Source organism: Mus caroli, chromosome 8 (genome assembly GCF_900094665.2).
Source record: "Mus caroli chromosome 8, CAROLI_EIJ_v1.1, whole genome shotgun sequence".
Classification (NCBI taxonomy): domain Eukaryota; kingdom Metazoa; phylum Chordata; class Mammalia; order Rodentia; family Muridae; genus Mus; species Mus caroli.
The window spans coordinates 39,399,957-39,423,541 of NC_034577.1; the positions used below are offsets into that span (position 1 = coordinate 39,399,957).

At 40.6% G+C, this 23,585-nt stretch overlaps 1 protein-coding gene across 17 annotated transcripts in view; it reads left to right on the forward strand.

The window, feature by feature from the left end:
• Positions 1 to 23,585, forward strand: part of Sorbs2 (sorbin and SH3 domain containing 2) — a 200,440-nt gene that overhangs the window by 149,302 nt on the left and 27,553 nt on the right. For 6 of the 17 annotated variants that reach the window (XM_029480976.1, XM_029480977.1, XM_029480980.1 and 3 more), the window contains 6 exons: positions 5,979 to 6,137; positions 6,719 to 6,802; positions 8,450 to 8,506; positions 13,311 to 13,360; positions 15,937 to 16,124; positions 22,787 to 22,875. In XM_029480976.1, the coding sequence (XP_029336836.1) occupies positions 5,979 to 6,137; positions 6,719 to 6,802; positions 8,450 to 8,506; positions 13,311 to 13,360; positions 15,937 to 16,124; positions 22,787 to 22,875 (627 nt within the window). Of the gene's footprint in view, positions 1 to 5,978; positions 6,138 to 6,718; positions 6,803 to 8,449; positions 8,507 to 13,310; positions 13,361 to 15,936; positions 16,125 to 18,136; positions 19,718 to 22,786; positions 22,879 to 23,585 lie in introns of all 17 variants that reach the window. The other 11 variants (XM_029480969.1, XM_021170981.2, XM_029480971.1 and 8 more) reach the window with 5 other exon arrangements.

The following is a 23,585-nucleotide window of genomic DNA, read 5'->3' on the forward strand; positions in this document are numbered from 1 at the left end:
ATGAGGGGGGACATTGCTGATTCCAGACGCTAGGTTATAACCCATTTTGTAAGTTGTCTGTCTGAATATCAAGAAAGTAAAACTGCCAAACCAAAATTCAATGGAATGCAATATTACTCCTGAAAAAAATTTATTAGATTAGATTATAATAGAAATCTAATGATTTATGAGGCTCTTGGGATTATGGTATGACTAAAGAGAAGAAATGTCTTAAATGGCCAAAATGGAAACACACCTAAAGAATTCTCCTAGTTAGAGATCATTTATGGGATCCCCTCATTGTGGCTGATATTTTCACGAGCCTTTGGGTGCAAGCTTGGAAGGTTCTCTGTTTTAAACCACTAGTAACAATGACAGCAGTAACAGCAGATGGGAATACCTACTATATGCCAGGCTCTATAATTGGTAACAATGTTTTCATCTTGTGGAGTCTTCCCAACAGCCCTATAAAGCAGATGTACAAACTTCCCACTTTACAGATCAGGAGATGGAAGCAGCATTCACCAAATGCCACATGGCCACGTAGCTAGCGCGTGCTCGAACCCGTTGAGCGGAGGCAAATGTTTGCTTGGTGTACTTCCTCGCGACCACATCATCTCCTCTGAGCAGGAAGCCGTTAGCTACTCGTACTCACCATAATGTATTTGGCTGGTTTCAAGTATAGTATAATTAGTGGCTAACTTATAATAAGTTCATGTTACTTTCTTTACCAGAAAGCTGGGTGCAGGGTAACTATAATGCCAGACGAGTATTCTTGACTGGTCTCAGGATCGGGAGGTCAGAAGCCATGGGCGTGGGCAGAGATTCTGCTATGGGTAAACCTCTTCAGCCACAGGAAAAGATGAATGGGAGGAACTGGTAACTTGAAAGGAAATGAGAACACGGGCATACATTTTTATCCTTCCTGAACCATTTTGTTGGGAGCCAGAGTTATAGCAAATGATATGAGAGAGTCAACGATATAATTTTGACCAAGCCTTGTTAAATCATTGTTTTTGAGAGACAATTACCTTTTAAAAGTCAATCCTGAATTTATCCCTCTTTGGATTGGAACAAAACAAACAAACAAACAAACACAAACAAACCAAAGAGCTAGTTGGGAAAGATCTAGTTGAGAAAGATCTAGTTGGGAAAGGATGTTTGAGGCCAGCTAAGCACCTTGAAGGCTCAGACTGTAGGAGAGTGGGTTTGCTAACTGAGAGGACATAATGGCGCCTGAATCTCAAGGCCTTATGACTGCGTGTCTTCTGACTTTTTACCCAGGTATTTTGAAAGCACCCCTTTGTTCTCTTCGGTTCTAATTTTTTAAAATGATAGACTATGCTGTTCTCCCCCATCTCCAGCAACCCTGTCAGCTTCCTTACATTCTCGGATGCCCCTCACTGTCTATGAACTTAACATTCCTACTGACAAGGAGAAATGTCACGGCCCTTCTGGTTCACAATTGTCCTTTGTCTGGGTTGACGTGGCCCACGCACTTCCCTGGTTAGCAAATCCAATCATTTATTTTGTTTTGTTTTGTTTAAAAAAAAAAACACAAAGCCTGCTACTCCTACATTTTCTCCTGATTTTTTCAGGGCTTTGGTCTTTTCTTTCTTCGGGGAAGCACTACTTAAGACCTTCTCCTGGAAGGTTTCTCTTCCCCACTCCTCAGTTTTATCAGAGGCACACTTGGCCTAGGGGCTTGTTCACCCTCAGCAGCAGGTTTGTAGCTCTTCTTGCTGGATACCTGCAGTTCCCACTTTGACATCCTTACCACTCACCTGTCCACCTGTCTGGGTTCCTCACTACACGTGAGGCTCCCTGAAAGCGGGCAACCTTGACTGACAGAGCATCCTCTATCTTCCATACCCGACTCAATGCCTGGCATGTGGTACCTATGCAGTAAATAACTCCTTGTGTCACTAAGGGAATGGAACCGATGTTACCTTTGCAGTGGATGGATAAAACACGTGGCCAGAGATCGAGTCTATCTAGGAGGCCCAGTGGGTCTCCATCAAGACCCACAGATGGAATTCACAAATAGCTCTAGCTCAGCGTCTAAGAGGGAGCAGTTCTGCTTGAGCAGAAATCCCCATTCCCTGGTGATGGGGAGGGGAGGATATTACCTTCATCCCTTAGCAATTGAAGCCATGCCTATCTATTTATACACTTTACCAGGGAGACAAAAAAGGAAATTCATTTCTTTGAAGCTCATAAATATTTATTTGATTATAAATTTCAGTGCTGACTAAATGGGCCTAATGTCTGATCCAGGAGAGACCTTGTGATCACCAGAAATTTGTGTTAAATGACTTGATCCACCGATTAGACCACATTTCCAGTTTACAGACTCCATATGACAATCATAGCACCTTCACTGGGATAATATTAATAAAGGCATAACCGATCATCTGAATTGGATACACTTGTAAATCAGCCATGTTAATTGTCTTTATGCTTAATAAAATTTAAAAAAAGAATCCACTAAGGCATTGTTACCTTTGATACAGTAACTGTGCTTACATCTAATAATAGCCAAAAGGAACACACACTGGATGAGTTGAAAAGGCAATTTAAACCACCAGAGACTATGGGCTCAACAACAGAAATCACTACTCACAGTTAAAGCTATAAAAATTTGAGAAGGTATAGCTGATGGTTTGACCCATGAAGAATTATCCTATCATGCAACAGTACTTTCTGGGGAAAACAAACCCCAGCCTAGCAACTCATGCCTTGAAGCTTGAAAGCCGATGAGCATTTATGAGAACAAACTCAGGTCCTCCAGTGTGTTTAGGGTAACCCAGAAAGCGTGCACCCAGCGAGAAGACTCAGGACCAGAAAAAGGCTTTTACGTTGGGGAAACATTAAAAACCATGCGGTCTAGGGAGCTTTCGAGAGCAATCACATGTGAGCCCTGGTGTTAGTGTATCTTAAGCACTTCTCACACTGGAGGTGGATGGTTTGTGTGAGTGGAAAGTTGCTAGGTTTGTGAACTGACAGAAATAAAACAGAGCGAGAGAGCCATTCCATCCGTCGGAAGCTGCTCTCCCGCCATTGCAGGAATTACACTGAGAGGTAGCTGTCCCCTGGTCCCCTGGTCGGAAGCTGCTCTCCCGNCATTGCAGGAATTACACTGAGAGGTAGCTGTCCCCTGGTCCCCTGGTCGGAAGCTGCTCTCCCGGCATTGCAGGAATTACACTGAGAGGTAGCTGTCCCCTGGTCCCCTGGTGGATTCCTATGAAGAGGAGTTTCTCTGATGTGAGGGAAGTGAAGGAGTGCTGACAGAGATCCTACGCCTGGGCTCCGTTATCTGACAATCTGCATATGTGTCGCTGATTGTGGCAGTAGTTCTGGATCCTTTAGAAATAGTTCTGGATTGCTACAGGATGCATTCAATTATTGTATAACTAAAACAATTCATCTAGACAGTTCAAGTTCTGGCATCTCCTTTGGGGGGAGGTCTGGCCTTTTGAGGGGTGTCTATTTGTTGGGGATTATCTTGCTTGATATTGTTTGTTTTATGTTCTTTTGAGACAAGCCCAGGCTGATTTCAAACTCACCATCCTCTTCCCGCTAGCTCCTAAGTACCTGCAATTCAAGTGTGCACCAGCATGCCCAGCCGATAAAGCAAAGGCTCTGCTCAAATGCATACAACTCACAGCATTGCAGAATTGCTAAGGATGACCTGTTGCTATCTGGGGGACTTTCTGTGCGACTATCTGTTTGCACAGATTTTACCAGGTTGCTCACTGTGACTATAGACTGAAGCTTTAATACACAGAGCCCTTTCTATCCTTTCTATTTATTGAAATCGCTAGATTCAAATTTAGAGCAGAAGGATAGCTATCTACTCCTTTCCGCAGCTTCTATTACAGAAATGTATCTCCACCAAGGAGAATATGGCCTGTAGATTTGTTATTGATTTCCTTTAAGTCAAGGTGACTTTAAAAAGCTTGTCTAATTGTTTAGTAAGTTTGCTGCCCCCTAGCGTTCTGTTCATGTGTTTGAAGCAACTCTTTTCCCTTCTAAGAATGGTTCTCAAATTCCTCATGATGTGGCGACCCCTAACCATAAAATTATTTTCGTTCCTAATTTATAACTGTAATTTTGCTACTTCTATGAATCCTAATGTAAATATCAGTGTTTTCCACTGGTCTCAGGAGACCCACAGGTTTAGAACCACTGCTCTGACAAATTCCTATCTTTCCTCAGCAAAATCAAACACTCCAGATGGGTGTAGGTCATCCCAACAGTAGCTAAAAGCAAAACTTTAAAAAGTGACCATTCATAGACACTAAACATCCAGCAATGGAAACTATGGAGTTTGGAAGAATTTGAGGGTTGTCTTCTATTAAGGAGATAGTATAGCTGTCTGACCTACACAAAGGTTAGCCACCAGCCCTCTCTGCTGTTAACTGTTCAAAGATAAAAGCACCTATGAAGTAATTATACACCACAGCTGGCATTGTCTAAACAATTGGAGAAAAGTAACATTTCATCACTAACAAAATCTTTACACTCCTATAACTAGTGGCTCAAAATTTTTAATTCAATGGAAAGCATGTGTTTCTTTTAAGCCTGTGAAAATTGGTTACTGGCAGGTGTTCTGTTTAACAGATCTCACTGTTAATTTTGAAACCAAAAGTAACCTTGACATAAATTAGGGTAAATATCTCAGAGCTTCCGCAGAACACGTGCTCTTGTTCTGATTGAACGGCCGATTCAACTGTTAGTGATGGCAAAAAAAACAAAACAAAACAAAACAAAAACCAAACCTCATAGCCAAAGACTAAACACTAAAAGTAATAGTAAATACTATAAGGCCATTTGCAGCACTAGACCAACAGTGTTGCATTTTGTATACACATAAATTCCTGTGTGTGCCCATCCAGACACTCCGCTTGGGATGTCAACAACCAGGGTACAAGCACGCCACTATGAAGTGTTATTCACTCGCCATTGGTCACAAGCAACTCCCAGGGTTATTCTGCAGTCTTTATAATCACCACCATTAACTCTATCATTGTAATGTCAGTGGAACACTACAATAGTATGTACTGGTATGTAATAGCATGTAATGAATGATATGTAATAGTATGTAATAGATGATAAAACAGTACAATATTTCACTACTACTAAGCCCATGACAAAATAGCCTATTTTTTTAATGTGGTAAATATCAACGGCCCCAGCATTACAGGGTCATAGAGCAACTCAGTAGGAATCCTTGAGCCCCTTAAGAATTCTAAGGGAATAATATGGGAGCAGCCCTCCAAGATGGTACTATGGACTTCACAGCTTTTCTCTTGGTTGACATGAATGGCTTTTAGGGAACCAAGTAACTTTCCTTAGAATTTTTTCTGACTTAATATATTATACAACACAACTATATTACATTTCATTAGGGACATCAGATATATCAAAGAAGTAGCTAGGGACACATTCAGTACCTTGAGCATCATTTTATAGAAAAGCAACCACCATGAGAGCATCTAGCCTGGTGGGTATCATAATAAAAACAAAAACAAAAACATTAAGGGTTAATGTTAACTCCATTAAGGAAAGGCTGTGTCTACGTTCTATTGCTAAAGTAATTGTGTTTGTTTTTCTCAACTGTTTATGTTAACAACCCAAGCATTTCTGTCTTAAACCTGACACTCATAAACCACTCAGGCCAGTCAGTCACACCCCATACCCTCCCTCCCTTACCCACTATGCTAAGCCTAATTTACCCACACCCTTCTTTAGCTCCAAGTCAACGGGGAGACTGAATCACAAAATGGGATATTTCTTTACTATTGGAGAGACTTGAGACCTTCAGATCTTTGCTATGGTGGGCCATTCATAAGAAATCTGCTCTCCGCAGTCACCCAGGCCATAGCCCGGTCCTGAAATGTTAGTCTCCAGGACTGACATCAGCTGGTACCCTCCAGGTTCCATCAAGAGCCCCTGTTCTAACGAACCAGTGTTTCCTCACCCCCTCTCTCTTACAGCCCCCTCTCCCAACAACTCCGACACCTGTTCCCAGGGAACCCAGCCGGAAGCCTCTCTCAGTGTCACCCTCAACAGATGGCCTGCGTAGCCCTTCCCCTCCGCCCAGGAGCTGTGTCCCCGCACCCCGTCCGAGTGCCCCAGATCTCTCTCCCACCCGGGTGAGCGCCTTCCTTCTTCACCTTTCTCTCATGCGGTGGGGAAGCTGAGCTCAGCGTTTGTTCTGAGGCTAAGGCAAGGTCAGACCCCTGTCCCTGCTGGGGTTCTTCCTGCTCCTAGACCCTACTTCTCTCCCTCCCGGACACCCTCATCTCCATCATTCCATGCTCCAGCCTGCCCCATCTGCAATGTCTGCACAATGCAGACCACTGCTGCCACTGCCGGGGACTTCGGGATAGCGGAATGAGCAGTCCAGGAGAGCCCTTTGGTGCCTTGGCCGGACGTATCTTCACAAACCGATGTGCTACCATCCCCATTATCACGGCCAGGATAACTTCCCTAGTTCATGCATCAGGCTAAAGAACTAGCAGTGGTGGCAATAGGGACCCCAGTGATGTCACGACCCTCATTTGCATATCCTTCTTGTACTTCATTTCCTCCCTTCTGTCCTGCCGAGGTTTGCTGGATGAGTCCAATGCATGTTTGCGTGTGGATGCGTGCGAGTTTTCATACCACATGGCATTTTCCCTCACTTCGCTCAGTGTGTCTTTTCCTCCCCTCTTTTCCTTCACATCTGCTCTAGACGGGTCGCATAAATCCAGCTGACATAGATTTAGAAAATGAGCCCTGGTATAAATTCTTTTCAGAACTGGAGTTTGGACGCCCGGTAAGTGAGGCTAGACAATTACTGTAAGACAAATAGGCGAATGTTGTTTGATTTTTTTAAAAGCATATTAATTGTCACAAGGGAGACGGTGTCGTGTCGAAAATAGAAGCTGGATGAGTTATAGACATGTGTTCCAGCTTTGTGCAAATTCGCTTTGGTAACAAATGCCTAAATGTGTTCATTGACTTCCAATATGTTTTTTTCCCGAATCATGTATTAGAATCACATCTAATTAATTACAAATCTAGCTTGCTGGGGTAGTTTCTGTCTTGGAACATTTAGGTCATCAGCACAGCTTTAGGGAAGAATTGTATGTGTACAGCACATTTGGGGCTAGTTTAACAAGTACCGTGCTGTCTGTAAGACTGACAATAGTTCTTGTTGCCCGAGAAATTATCATGCCCCTGCAGAGTGCTTGGACCCCCAACTCAATGACTTGATCTTCCTGATGCAACTCCTACCATGAAAAAACAGACCAAATAGGCCAAAGGATTTGCCCAAAATAGTCACTAATTAAACCTAAGCCTGTCACACAACAAAGACAATCTTTGAGCAGTGTCTCTATCATGTACTACCAGACCATTCTCACAGTAAGACAATTCTTTGAATGGGAGAGATGACAAAGAGAGAGAATGATGAAGCCCTGCTTGGACTCTGCTTCGTAGTGTTTTCCTCATGAGCAGCCAGCGGGTCTCTGATCCCTAGAGTCGCATTCAGAAAGCCCACAGTTTGGACCTTGTGGGATCTAATTGATCAATTTGGGACAGGGTCAACTCAGGTTCCAAGTAACTTTCCCTTAGTCCGTCAAACTCTCTCGGGGAACTGTCTGTGACGTGCATTTTATACCCCCTAAACTGTTAGCTAGCATGTCACTTATTCGAAATATTATTAGAACTCAGAGTCTGTTCTTTCTTATAACCATGTCATATAAGGATTTATAAATATGCAGATCACCTATTCCTTACTGGATGGCTGTGTGAGCCCCTTTTATATTTTAAAATGCAGCCTTGGTTAGCCTCATTATATGTTTTACTGAACTGTGTCAAATGTGACTGTAAATGAGTATAAAACAAAGTTTCCTGACATTTCTACTACCTAATGAAAGGATTGTTTCCTCCTGGGGTTTTTTTTTCTGACATCTCCTCTTATTATTATAAATGTATTTTACTTCATTGGGAAAATGCTCTCCTGTTTTGCTTTATATATTTGCTCTTGCTGGGTAGTTTCTGGAGACTGTGCAAATTTCTGTGTTGAGCCCAAATTACCAGCACTTTCCGTGATCCCCCTCAGCCACACAGGCTCTCTCACCAGCATGCTCTCCCTTACCCCTCCAACATTTCCTCAATAGACCCTGCAATCTGCTGTGGCCAAAGACTGGGAGTGCTGATTTCGAGCTGACGAATTGAGCTTACAAATCTACTAACTGCACACAGGCAGCTCTGCGCTGTGCTTGAGAATATTTACCAGCGCTGCACTCCCGCTCCCCGGCCACCATTTTGCTCCATCCCTGTCACTCTATATGTACCCGATGCTGTCGGCACTCAGGTTCTAACTGTTGTCACCTTTCCCACATGTGCATTACTCGCTGCATTGATTCTCCTCCATCCCATCTCTCCACCTCTGCTTCTGTGGTGCATCTACACCCAGCCTCCTAAAAAGGCTCTGGATTATGTTCAAGATCATTCTTCCGCTGTGTCCAACGAGGTAAAGACAAATTCTTCTCTCCTTTCCAGGCTCCCCCCTTGTTACTGTCAACCTGAGCATCTGTGTTGTTATAGTTCACTGTGCTGTTCCAACTGGTTTTGAAAACTCTCTTTGTATCACTGTGTTGCATGTAGTAGCATTATCTAGGCAGGGTTTGACTATTTCTGAATTCTAGGTGATGAATCTTCCAACTGTTGCTTCGAGTTAAAATACTCAGCAGCATGAAAATTAAAAAAATAATTTTGGCAATATATTAACTACCCATTTTATATATTAACTACCCATTCCTCTAAACCAAGCAAAGTACTACTACAGGACCACTTTTTCATTGTGCTTAGAGATTAGATTCTTGGAGATGGCTCATTAGGTTAAAGTATTCATTGTGAAAACCCAATGGCCTGACTCCCATTTTTGCAACCTACCCACTGTGGATGAAAAGCATCCCTCACATGTTGTGTTATATACAGTCAGAGAGTGATAGATAGATAGATAGATAGATAGATAGATAGATAGATCCATCAAAGTTTAGATTTCTCTCCATGGTCAGATACTTATTGCTTATATTTTCCTAAATGTTATTGTTGTTTCTTAGTTTTCCTAAATGCTTGTAACTTGTGGATTTGAACATTGGTCAAGAATAGAGATGATGGATACCCGACGTGTGTGCTCCAGTTTCCCACTTCCACACCCTTAACAGGCATCACTAATCTTTCTTGGCATTATAGTCCAGGTAGCCACTACAGCAGATAGGCATCACTGCATCCCGAGATAAAACTTGGTTGCAATCTCAGCAGAAGGACGATTATGAGTAGGGTTGGAGAGATGACTTGGTTGTGAAGAACACTTGCTATTCTTGCCCAAGACCTGCCTTTGTTTCCCATCACCTAGGTGCAGCTCACAACCATCCACAATTCCATTTCCAACACACTCTCATGGCCTCCACCAGCACTAGGCACATACATGGTGCACAGACATGCATGCAGGCAAAACACTCATGAACTAGAAATAAGAAAAATGTACATGACAGTCAGCCAACCAGCCACACAAATTTTCACCGGGATAAGGAAAAGACAGTATGAAAAGGAACAGGAAGGGTCCTAAGCCAAACGTTGCCCTCTACAAAGAAACCAGAAGATTATTTTGAAAAGCACTTAGAAGACATAAGCAGAAATGTCATTGTCCTGCTTGCTCTCTTGGCCTGTAAAGGCCTCCCACAGGTCAGATGCTCTCAGAAGCAGCCAAGATAGAAGTGCATAGAACCAACTGATTTTGTCACAATGGTTGCTGTGTGTTCTTCAGTGAATGCAACAATTAATACCTTACTTCATTGCAAAGCCTGTATTCAAGCTACTCGTAAGAGAAGAGCCAAGAGCTCGTGCTAAGGGTGGTTGTCCTGATTCAGTGGAGAGGACAGATTGCAGGCATGGAGTTGAAAGGAGATATATTCAAATTTCCAAAAATTCAAACTGCAGTTAAAATTATAGATCATGTAATAAGCATCATGGTATATGTTAAAACAGAGAAGTAGCTGGGGGAAAAAATCAAATAAAAAGTCAAATCCAGTAACCAGAAACTTTGTGCAGTATTGAGTTCAGTAATTTTCCAAGTAGTTTTGTAGCAAGGTCTACTCTCTAAAAAGAATTAAATCAAACAAGCCATTCTATTCTGTACGTTTTGTTATCGTTTCAGTGTATGAACAACCTAAGAATTTATTTTGAAATTTAATTCTGTCAAAAATGATGTTTGCCACACCAAAACTCTGTTGCTGTGTTGAATGACTATCATTAGATTTATAATCCAGTCGGGCAAAGGGATATCTTTATCATCTTGAGTATATCTTTCCTTTTTTAAGTTCAGTATGATGTATTTAAATGGATTAGTCATCATTTTATAAAAAGAAAAACAAATATGTATATTTTTCCCCTCTGGTATTTTTAGCAGGTATTTCTGGATTTTTGAAAGTAATTGGTTCATTGAGAACTGGAACAGGATTTAGACATCATCTTTAATTCACTGTTTGTTCGGGTTTTTAACTAAGAAAAGTGGAATGGAATAACTTTAAGGAATGTATCTACACTTGCCTCCTAAGATGGCTGCTGAGAGAACAAGTCACTAATTGCTCGGCCTTTGTTTCAGAGCTATTTCCTTTGAACCACACATTTTACCATCCCCAGTAGATGTGTTTAAAGCTCAGCAATTCTAGAAACAATTTTATTTTAATTATTGAGTTTGTATAAAATGGGTTCTGGAAATTAACACTACACAATATAGTTACTGAGGGCGGAGATGGGGAAAACTTAACGATGCACTTTCTATGTTCAGGTAGGAGCCAGAACACGGCATTAATAAGAAGCAGTTTGAAAGCAGTTAAGATATGTGTTTGTGTCTTGAGACATAGGAGTGACTTTAATAGCCTGTTAACTAGGGTGCTAACTTAAGAACGTAGCCTTCCAGCGTGTAAGAAGAAAGACTCCCATAGGTATTTAGAATCTGTATTTTAAAATATTTGTATGAGATTGCTATAAAAAAGTATAAATTACTAGGTAATTCCTAAGCTATAATTTATCAAGTACCTGATTTTATCAAATTTATACTACGAATGACATTTTTTAAATCAAATGTAACTGAGACATTTGTTTGCAAATATCAGAATGAAACCCATATGTTGCTAATTTGAAACACTTCTTTTTTTTTTTAAAGATTTATTTATTTATTATATATAAGTACACTGTAGCTGTCTTCAGACACTCCAGAAGAGGGTGCCAGATCTCGTTGTGGATGGTTGTGAGCCACCATGTGGTTGCTGGGATTTGAACTCTGGACCTTCGGAAGAGCAGTCGGGTGCTCTTACCCACTGAGCCATTTCACCAAAGATGAGTTAAGGACCTGTTTGCAGAATGTAATCAATGACTACCTAGCAGAAATGGTGATTTAATGTCTGCCAGTCCTTGAAATGCCCTTCTATCATGTTAAAACAGCCATCCTGTGCAAATGAGGGATAGATGGTGTTGGGTAAAATGGGCTAGTTCTTTTCTGGGGACTCTTTCTTTTTTTTTTTTTTTTCAGGTGGAGTGTTATAATAATCATACAAGGTTTCACCTTAAGTATTAATCTATTTTTATTATTCCTTTATAATTGGCAACTGAACTTTCTCTCACGATACAAAGTCAAAGCCTGGTTTTCTGAACCCGCAAGATGGCTCAGCTCTAACCTGACTTTAATATCCAGAATCCATATTGTGTAAGAAGAAAATTGATTTCTTCAGGTTGTCTTCTGACCTCCACACACATAGCATAGTACACATATACCATGGTGCACATGCACACACGCACACACACACACACAAAACTGTGCTTTTAAAAATCTTTTTAAACTGGTATTATCTTGTTTGCAATATATTAAAAAAAAAAACAGAACAAGGAAGAATCATTACAGTTTGTCTTAACTCTGAAATACTATCAATTCTCATACAGTGTTTTATTTTGTACTATAATAGTGTCTATGTCTATCATCATTGCGGGTTCATATTTCTGATCTTTCTAGGAATATTCTAAGAGCATCTGAATTTGACCCTTTTAGTGGCCAACTGTGTGTCAGGTTGTCCCATAAAACCTGTGACCTGCAGATGGCACTGCTCTGACACTCACTCCCTAATGCCATTTCTGCAAACATGCAGAATTACCTAACATGATTTTACTTGTTACAGTTCTTCCATATTATGCTTTCCTTACTTTCTTGTATCCAATTCACACAAATTCAAATAATCATGTGAACTTATGAACATAGCAGAGCCTCTTTCTTTTCCTATGTATGCTGAGAACATAGCAATCTCAGAATTTTCTAAGAGGTACAAATATTAACTATTCTTAATTTGTCTAGAGAAAAGAAGAAATAGATTCGTGCCATAGATATTTTTGTTTGATTATGGGTAAGATTCCATTCTCAATCAGTAATATATAATTAAAATAAACTTTAGGTAGAACGCTTGTCAGACTGATCTACATAAGAATCATAAAGCCACAGCCTAGTGCTTTGATGGGAAACTCACAATATTTGCCAGTTAATGAGAAAGAATAGTAGAAATTACTTACAGTGAGGTCTTTATTTCATCTAAATAGGTTTTTATATTCTGATAAAATATTTCTACATATAGGAATTTAAGATAAATTTAATTCAAATTGCTCAAGATTTATAAACCTGTACCAGGCTGAAGTCTCGGGTAATTTAGGGTGATTACAAATCAAATTCTGTGAGCTTTATGAAGATGTCATGGCATATGCCTTTGTAGAGGAAAGGCTTACCAAGCTCAGCTTGTATACTATATTTTCAAGATAACACCTGGCACTAACAATGAAACTATAAAGCACTTTATGATTTATAAGGATTTAAAGTGAACTTCAATTATTGTCTTACACAAAATAAAAGCCAGTCCTTCATGTAAGAAGTTCCTAATTAGCAGTTGCTGAGAGCCTGAAGTTAAAGCTGAAGACACCTTAGCCCCTTCCTTCAGTCCTGTGTTCCTGGTGATCATGTTGCTGTTTTGTTTGTTTGTTTGTTTGTTTTTTCTTCCTGATGAAATGTATGTCTTAGAAGTTGTGTTACATCACAGAATGCAGTGTGTTCTACTAAAAGAGAACTTGGACATGGTTTCTCTTTGGAAAGACATTTTCGTAATCACAATAAATGATTCTTTTAACTGCAATATTTTAGAGTATTCCTTTTAGAATGCAAAACTCAATGGTGACAAATCAGTGAAATTTGCTATGGTAATTCTTTTCATGGGACTACTCCTCTGTGTTACCAGGTCTCCATCTATCAGTCCTCCATAGACAGAAGCCTGGAAAGACCCAGCAGGTAAGGATCTGGTGATATCATACTAACGGAATATTCCGTGCCAGCAATTGCTTTTTCAATAGTCACCTTCCCTGCTGAAATACTCATTTCATTAAATAATCATTTAAGTCGCATTCTTATTTTAAGTACCAGGTCTCATGGTGTGTATTCAATCACTTGTAAATGCTTTTCTTAAATGATACCCTACTCAAAACTATGATCAAAAAAAAAAAAAAACCCTCCCTTTCTTTATAAACCATCAACACCGTTTTCCACAACTGTGTGAAAGGAATTTTTGACAGTTTACTTGCTGATTCTATTTTTTTAATCACTCATGATTTAAATAGACAATATGGGAATTCTTCTGAACACATTAGGAAAGAAAAAGAGAATCCTTAAGGTAAAAAAGACTTCTTTTACTAGATGGCTTCCTTTTATATGGTCCTTTCTTCTATTTTGGCACTTTCTTTTTAGATAGATTCATGTTGTCAGAACTATTTTTATATATTAAAAAAAAAACATGATTCAAATAGAAATCATAACACTGAATTCTCAAGAACAGTAAGTTCACTGCACAGAAATCTGTACTTTAAGGGGTGATTATAAACACAGAGAGAGAGAGAGAGAGAGAGAGAGAGATCCAACCTGCATTTGTATGTTTGCAGCAATTCTTTCAAAATTGCCAAGTCCTAGAGTCCATGAAGATGTTATTAGATGTTATTTCTTAGGTAAGTGGGCGAGTAAAGAAACTGTAGCATGCCAGGCGGTGGTGGCGCACGCCTTTAATCCCAGCACTTGGGAGGCAGAGGCAGGAGGATTTCTGAGTTTGAGGCCAGCCTGGTCTACAAAGTGAGTTTCAGGACAGCCAGGGCTATACAGAGAAACCCTGTCTCAGGAAAAAAAAAAAGAATCTGTGGCCCATCTATATAATAGAATATTGTTCATCAATAAAAAGATATAAGCTATCAAGAGACCAAAGGGCACAGATAAAGCTTGAGACATAATAAACTTGGTAGAGTGTTTACCTACCATGTGTGAAACCCTTGGTTCAGTCCTCAATGCCACAATAAAAACGACACATGGTGACCCAGACCTGTGATCTCACCACGTGATAAGTAGACAGTCGGAAATTCGAGGTCATCTTTAGCCTCATGTCCAGATGACATGAGATGCTTTAACAAAGTAAAAAATTTAAACAGTGTTTGTTTTCTTTGATGTGTGTGTGCCTGAGTGCATGTGTGTGCATCAGTTACATGCAGGTATCTGTGAAGCCAGGGAGAGGGCATTAGAGCCCAAGGAGCTGGAGTTACAAATAGTTGTGATAAAATGTATAAACACCTGCCAAGTGTGGGTGCTGGAACAGCCATCTCTTCAGCCCCACAAAATAATTTATTTTTTAAAGGACATGGATAAAAAAATTACTACAGAGAAGAAACCAACCTGAAAGGATTGCATATTGTGGTTCCAACTATGTAGCATTTAGAGAAGGGGGCTTCTCTATGATTTTTTAGGAAACATAAAGAGAAAAGGGACAGATTAGAAAAGGTTACTCAAGGGATCTTTTGTGAGAGTAAAAGTCTGCTACAAGGCACATTCATAATAGACATACCTCATCACACATTATAAATCCCTAAGGATGGCATGAACCTGATATGTCAACGACAGACTTTGAGAGATGGCATGTCCAGATAGGGCTACTAGCTGTTACAAGTGTCCATAGACGATGAGAAGAAGGAGGAGGAGGAGGAAGATGAGGAAGAGAAAGAAGAAGAAGAGGAGGGAGGAAGGAGGAAGGAAAGAAGCAGCAGCAGCAGCAGCTTAAAAGAAAGGGGAGGGTACAGAGGAGTGCTCTGCTCGATTGTCTTTGATCTCTGCAGAGGATTGGTTCCTAGGATACACCATGGATTCTAAAATCTACCACCTCTGAAAGACATGATACTTACAGAGAACCTACTCATAGCCTCCTGTATACTCTGAAATGTGTATAATGCCTCATGCAACACAGATGCTATTAAAAGGGGATATTGGGACTAGAGAGAGGGCTCTAGATGAGAGCACTTGCTGCTCATGCAAAGGTTCCCAGCCCCCACACGACGGTTCACAGCCATCTGTAACTCTTGTTCCACCGGATCCTCTGCCCTCTCCTGAGTTCCATGGACACCAGGTACTAAGTGTAGTACACAGATATCTATGCAAGCAAAACCCTCATAACACATAAAATAAAAATGAGTAAAACTTAAACAAGTGGCTGTTATCATGGATCACTTGGGGAAATAATAGCACAACTTTGTACATGTTCAGCAGCAATCCCTTGATATTCCCTGTGCATAGTTGGTTTAATCCATGGTTATAAAGAGTCTATACAGTCCAGTCAGATAGTCTGCAGCTTGAAACTTCCCTTTAAAAATGAGATCCATGCATTTTTAAAAGGCCACTCCTACAGAATGTATTTTGAATGTGGAGGAATCCATTTCTCACTCCGCAGCTTTGTGAGTACGAGGTTAGGTGCTATGTCATTGTCTGATGTGATCGTCAGTTTTCTTGTGCATGTGTTAACCTCTTCCAAAGCCAACCAAACTTACTCCATCTGTTATCAGCTCTGCAAGCATGGCCGGTGACTTTAGGAAACGGAGAAAGAGTGAACCTGCAGTGGGCCCACTCCGGGGCTTGGGGGATCAGAGTTCGAGCAGGACCAGCCCTGGCCGGGCGGACCTCCCAGGATCAAGTTCCACCTTTACAAAGTCTTTCATTAGCTCTTCTCCTTCCTCTCCCTCGAGAGCACAAGGTGAGCAATGATAAATGAACATAGCTTGCTAGTTCACAGTTTAGTCCAGAGTGTGGGGACAGGCCAATCCTGTGACCATGGCCTGTGCTGTCCTTACTTGTAGTGTCCTGAAGCACATACAGTTTCCCAGCAAAGCATTACTCCTACTCAGTCTACTACAAACTGGTGAGCCATTTGAGTGTCTTAAAGAACTCAGATCAAGCCATACAGTAGTAGTGAATGCTTTTAATTCCAGCATGTGGGAGGAAGAAACAGGTAGACCTCTGTTAGTTGGAGGCCAGCATGGCCTACAGAGTGAGTTCCAGGATAGCCAAGGCTATTCAGAGAAACCCTGTCTGGAAAAAAATAAAAAGGGCTCAGACTAACAGGTTACTATTTTCTCAAAAACAGAATAGTTATTCTTATTTTCTTTAAAACCCCAAAGTATTAAACAATATGTTGTCATATTTACAGAAATAGCAATTGCAGGCTTTTCCATACTTACATATTCTAATGTTATTATAAATAATTAATTTGTAGAATAAGAATTAAAAATAGCAACAGAAAAATATGGCCTAAGACATGCAATGGGACGCTTTAATTCTGGATTAAAAAGCTATCTGTTTAAGTCATGCCTTTAGTCATTTACTCGATCTCGTTCAACCTTCACTTGTATGATGGAGCATCACGTTCTCCCATGTAACACGGTGGTCCACAATGGATTACCATAATAAGTACATATAGGCTTAAAGCCTCAAGTTCAAAACTTAGAATGAGTGGCCATGAACCGTGAGATGGCTCACTGGGTAAGGGCACTTGCCACCAAGCCTGACCACCTGAGTATGATCATGACTCTTTTGATAAAAGAGAGAACAGACACACCCCCCTCCACACACACATTGTCTTCTGACTTCCACATGCATGTAACATACATAAGAGAGAAGAAAAAACAAGGAAGGGAGGGAGGGAGGAAGGAAAGAAAGAAGGAAGACTAGCCACTTTTTCAGATGGCCTGTCTCTGCTTTGAAAATACAGTAGTAACCTACACATTGAAGGGACACGGTGGCTCATTTGGGTCTCTGGTAAATTACTTGGATCCTTTTAATTTCTTTTGAACCATAATCTATTGATCCAGGAGCATGCCAAATTTGGGGTCCCTCCAGTGTCCAGGAGTTGAAACAGGACAGAATGGGTTTTAAATGCATGTAAAGAAAATGAGTTGTAAGGGAGGTGTCTGTGAAGGTGGGCAGAGTCAGGTTTACATAACAACTGTTGCACTAAAACTGTTGCCATGCACTGGTTAAAGGGAAACAGTAGCTGGTGTGTGTGCAAAAGACACTGTTTATGATGACTGGTCTCTGTGTGGGTAAGCAGCTGGCCTGTCTAAGACCTAACTTTCAGAAAGTGATTTCTTCATTAACTAACACACCTTCGTTATATTCTGCTCAGCCATGCCAGCAAATACCCTAAATAACAAGTCAGTCATGAAATGTTGTGGATTCATCTTTCTCAGATACAATCCAAATTGTAAAAGAATCCTGCTAATTTTAAGTATTTTTCTTACATCAACTTCCTTTCCCAAGCATTACATATTAACTGAATGAATTGACAATTTGGAAAGATCATAATGTATACATTGTTGAGAGAGAGAGAGAGAGAGAGAGAGAGAGAGAGAGAGAGAGAGAGAGAGAGAGAGAGAGAATGTCATGTGTTAGCATTATAGATAGAGTTATGGTCTGGACATGGCTTGCTGGCTAAAAGACAATTGAATTGTGCAATAGAAACGTGTTAGCTATACCAAGTGCATTTCATGTGTGATTGTGTTCACTGTAATGTCTACAAAGTTGCACTGAAAAATATTATCTTGCTTCCCTCTGAAATTAAAGCTATGTGTGTGAAGGTGGCCTATATTAAACCCACACTAACTAACTGCCTTCTCTTTGCTGTGCTAATATTGACATGCTCTCCTTTCTCTGCGAACCTTTTAACTTCTCCAAATGTCTTTCTCCTGCCATGCCGCTCTGGACTGAAAGGTGGGGATGATAGCAAAATGTGTCCGCCCCTTTGCAGTTACTCGGGGCTCAATGGCACCCCCTCTGGTGAGTTAGAGTGCTGCAACGCTTACAGACAGCATTTGGATGTCCCCGGGGACTCGCAAAGGGCCATCACTTTCAAGAATGGCTGGCAAATGGCCCGGCAAAATGCAGAGATCTGGAGTAGCACTGAAGAGACCGTTTCCCCCAAAATCAAGTCACGTAGCTGCGATGATCTCCTGAATGACGACTGCGACAGCTTCCCAGACCCTAAAACCAAGTCAGAGAGTATGGGTTCTCTGTTGTGTGAAGAAGACTCCAAAGAGAGCTGCCCCATGACATGGGCGTCCCCCTACATCCAGGAAGTGTGCGGGAACAGCAGATCTAGGCTCAAACACAGGTCAGCCCATAATGCCCCAGGCTTCCTCAAAATGTACAAGAAAATGCATCGCATCAACCGCAAGGACTTGATGAATTCAGAGGTCATTTGCTCAGTGAAATCCAGGATCCTGCAGTACGAGAAGGAGCAACAGCACAGGGGGCTGCTGCACGGATGGAGCCAGTCTTCCACCGAGGAGGTACCCAGGGACGTGGTGCCCACTCGCATTTCGGAATTTGAAAAGCTGATTCAGAAGTCGAAGTCTATGCCCAATCTAGGAGATGAAATGTTATCTCCTATAACCCTAGAACCCCCACAAAACGGTTTGTGTCCCAAGAGGCGATTTTCTATCGAGTCTCTGCTGGAGGAAGAAACTCAGGTTCGACACCCTTCTCAGGGTCAACGAAGCTGCAAGTCTAACACCCTGGTGCCCATCCACATCGAGGTCACCAGCGACGAGCAACCTAGAACACACATGGAGTTTTCCGACAGTGACCAAGATGGGGTTGTGTCCGACCACAGCGACTACGTTCACGTCGAAGGGTCGTCCTTTTGTAGTGAAAGTGACTTCGACCACTTTTCATTCACATCCTCTGAAAGCTTCTATGGATCCAGCCATCACCACCACCATCACCACCACCATCACCGACACCTCATCAGCTCCTGCAAAGGCCGATGCCCGGCTTCTTACACTCGATTTACCACAATGCTAAAACACGAAAGAGCTAAGCATGAAAACATGGACCGACCCAGAAGGCAAGAAATGGATCCTGGCCTGTCTAAGCTTGCATTTCTAGTTAGCCCTGTGCCTTTCCGAAGGAAAAAAATCCTCACTCCCAAAAAACAGACTGAACAGGCAAAATGCAAAGCCTCAGTAGTTGAGGCTCTGGACTCTGCCCTTAAAGACATTTGCGACCAAATAAAAGCCGAAAAGCGGAGGGGAAGCTTGCCAGACAACAGCATCCTGCACAGGCTTATCAGTGAACTGCTGCCACAGATTCCTGAAAGAAATTCATCTCTTCATGCTCTCAAAAGGAGCCCCATGCACCAGCCTTTCCACCCACTGCCTCCAGATGGTGCTAGTCATTGTCCCCTGTACCAAAATGATTGTGGGAGAATGCCTCACAGTGCCTCTTTCCCTGACGTGGACACAACCAGCAACTACCACGCACAGGACTATGGGAGTGCACTGAGCCTCCAAGGTGGATGCTCTTTTCTTTCTTTGTCTCACGTGGCACAGATCCCATCCTTTCTCGTATTCGTTTTTTTCCCATCCTGCATCTCATCACTCTTGAGCCTTGAGACCACGTGACGTCATTATGTGTTGCCAAGGAAAGAGCTGTGTGGTGCGGGCGTGTTTGACTAGGTAGTTCCCATTTGCCTGTGTGCTATTTGACATTCATGTGTTGGCTGCAAGTACTCATCAATTCACAAACATTTACTCACTTAAAACTAAAAGAAAGCTCAAATTTGTCACTTAATAGTAGGATAAAAACAAGTCGGATGTTGTAAAAAAAAAAAAAAGATAAAAAGAAAAGAAATGATAAATCTCCACATTCTTAAGGCTGTATTTACTTTTACTAATGCTATACAGCATGCTTCACAAACAGCAGATCAAAATGTTTTTAAAAAGCAGGCTATATAACTGGAAAGCTTCAAATCAAGACATTGATTCAAATCCAGAAAACAATTTTCTAGCAAAATAGCCCATTTTCTTTGGCTATCTAATATCCTAAAATAATCACCTCTCAAATTCAAAAGGCTAAATCAAGACAAAAACTATAATTCAATTTATGTATCCCTAAGATATATTTAGATTCATTATGAACCAAAGCCAGTGGTTTCATAGACTTTTCTTAGATTTTTATATTAACCTTAGAACACTATACTTATTCACTCAAAGAAGTTGGTCCCCACAAATTGTTTAATAACTCCCTCCATTTAAAGGGCACGATTTGAAAAATAAAGGGCACAATTTGGATGGAATTTTGTAAATCTACCTTTTAGATATAGATATGACTTCTATCATTTAAGGATCTCATTTTCTTCTTGATATACGCACTTGCTATTTCTGTTAGGATAATCTTGTACTGAAATGTGAATTGGATTATGCTAAACATGACTCTTGAGTAAGTCCATTTCACAGTTAATACAAGTGTTAGAAGGCAGATGACAGTTCTAACCAGAGGTATTTACTGAAGTTAACATAACTTTACAACAGCATACTTTGGTGCTTTTAGCTACTTCCCAAGTGAATCTGTTTAGGACAGACATGTCATGAGGCTGGAGTAAATTTTCCAGACTTGGGAGTGGGCTGTCAGTAGCAAGGCTTTAGACTCTAGCACTGCAGAGAGCTTTAGCTAGATGCATTGTCCAACTGAAACCAACATGAGCCAATGGATTTGTATTATTATAAGTGCTGTTTTACAATTGAGAAATTGAAGGGCAAAGAGGATAAAGTTTCTCACTATGACACAGATTACAGTAACAGCAAGAGAAGTCAAAGCCCTGTTAACTAAAAATATACAACATAAATATAATTTCTAATGGCAAAAAACCACAAAAGTGTTACTAACGACTGAACAATTTTACTTATTGGTATTTACCTTCACTTTAATTTGTACTGTACAACATGCTGGAAAACAATAAATTAGAATAAAAAGGGATGAGGTGATGGCTCAGTAGTTAACAGTCATTGCTTATCTACCAGAGGACCCGGGTTCAGTTCCCAGTGTGCACATGGTAACTCACAATGGTCCATATCTCCAAACCCAGGGAAAGACTGCCATCAAAGACACTGCACACACATGGTGCACAGACATACATGCAGACAAAAACCCATACACAAAAATAATGTCATATATAAAGGATAGAATAGATAGAATCATGATTTAATAATATTAATAGTATAGTTTTTAATTTACTTGATAAATAAATTTCAAATTCAAAAACTTAGATAAACACTTTCTATTTAAACTGAAACAAGTTGTAATCCAATTTTTTAACTACCTTCTTCAGTTTTCTGATACCCTGATATATAGTACATTATCAAAACATGAGTTTAAATCACTTAAAAAAATATACTATATACACAAATAAAAATTATCTTGATGGTTTGTAGTATTCAACATATTTATATTTGTTAAAGTGAGTAAATATTTTCTTAAACTTTGACCCAGTTGCACAAGTAAAATTCTATGATGATGCTGGATACTTTTATACCTTTAGTAACATCCTGCATGCAAATCACACAACTGTGTTAGGTTTAAGAAACTGAAAGGGAGACTTGCAGTTGTCATGTTTAAATGTAACTATTTATAATTTGTTTTAGTGAGAAAAAGGCCTCAGTATTTCATAAGCAATTTGGTAACTTCATATGAAGCTTTCTGGTTATCCTTTTGCTTTCTGGAATAACTATTTTACTTTCTGATTAGTTGAACATTCATGTACAAGGAAAAGTCATAAAAGGTATGGAATCTTAAGGCTCAATAAGTATTTACAAACAGTAATAACACACATTCAAGCATACACATATCTGTGCACACATACATGCATGCATACATACACTCACACATGCACACACTTACATGTATGCACATGTACATGCACACATGTGTGCACACACATACATACACATACTCACACAGGCACACATATACATGTACACACGTGTACAAACATACATGCTTGCATACACACATACATACATGCACACACATACACATGCACACAGACACAAGCACCCACATTCCACACACATGCACACATGCATGCACTGGGTAGGGTATGACTATAGTCCTATCATGTTCATATTTTATCTTTCTTCTTATCATCACTTCTGAGATTGTATTTCACAAACATTTGCTTCTAGAAATGTGTAACTTTTAAATGTTCCATTCTTTCTGAATCTTATAGTAATAATTATATATTGGAACCAAAAAGAATAGAAATATTAATCATGATAAATTTGGAGCGTGAAAATCCCAGTAACTAGGAATCATCTACACCAAGTATTGCAGTGTAATTAATTGTCAATATTTTATATATGATTAGAATATTTGTTGTTTGTGTATTTCTTCATTTGTGTGTGTGTGTGAGTGTGTGTCTTACATCATTACTTTACAGTTACTTGTGAGTTTTACATCCATGTTCTCATCAACAACATGTCTCCAAATTTGAGAGTAAAATAATTGCCACAAGGGCAAGTGGCTAGCCAGTGTCCTTTCAACAAAGCACAATCTCACTCTGGCTCCTCTCATCCTTTCCAACAGATCATGAGTCCCCTAGAAGTTACTCATCTACTTTGACTGACTTGGGCAGAAGTGCATCACGGGAACAAAGAGGAACTCCAGAAAAAGAGGTGGTTAGTTGAACAGTATTGGACTGTTTTTAAAGGACCTTCTGAGAAAGCACTTACCAGTCAGATATGTAACTCAAATCAGTCAATAGTTGAGACCAAAACCAGGCAGCCACGAGAGTCTGTAAACGGACTGCTTAGAGGCCGAGTCTAGGGCCCATGTTCTACTCATTTCTTCTTTGGAATGCACTTTGGGCAGTGAGCCCTTTCTGAGTCTTGACCTGGTACTCGGGAACCCATAGAGTTCTAATTGCCCTGCTTTGTGGGTGGGTGGGGGTAGGTGGGTGGGTACTTGTACAGATCACACCCACCCACCCACCTACCCCCACCCACCTAAAAATAGATACAGATTTTGATCAATCAAGTTCTTGTAGCACTGAGAAGTTCTCATACACCAGTGACTCCTGCTCCATCATCCTTAAACCAGAACTGGAACGCCTGTTCCCAACTGCCTTGGAAGCCACAAGGACTTTGACTGACAGCTTCTAAGATAGCCTGTGGGACCCTTACAAAGTCAGAATTTGCCCAAGTTGTGTTAATGCTCACCAGAATCACAAGGGAAGAAAAATGGGGTGAAGGAATTACTGATGTCACAAGCTACATAGTATGTTATGCCTCAAGTAAATTCATGGGCCCAAGAGTTTGAGGGCAGGCATGGGTATTACTTCATGACTAAAAGATAAGACAAAGGATTTCTCAACCCTCTATTCCTA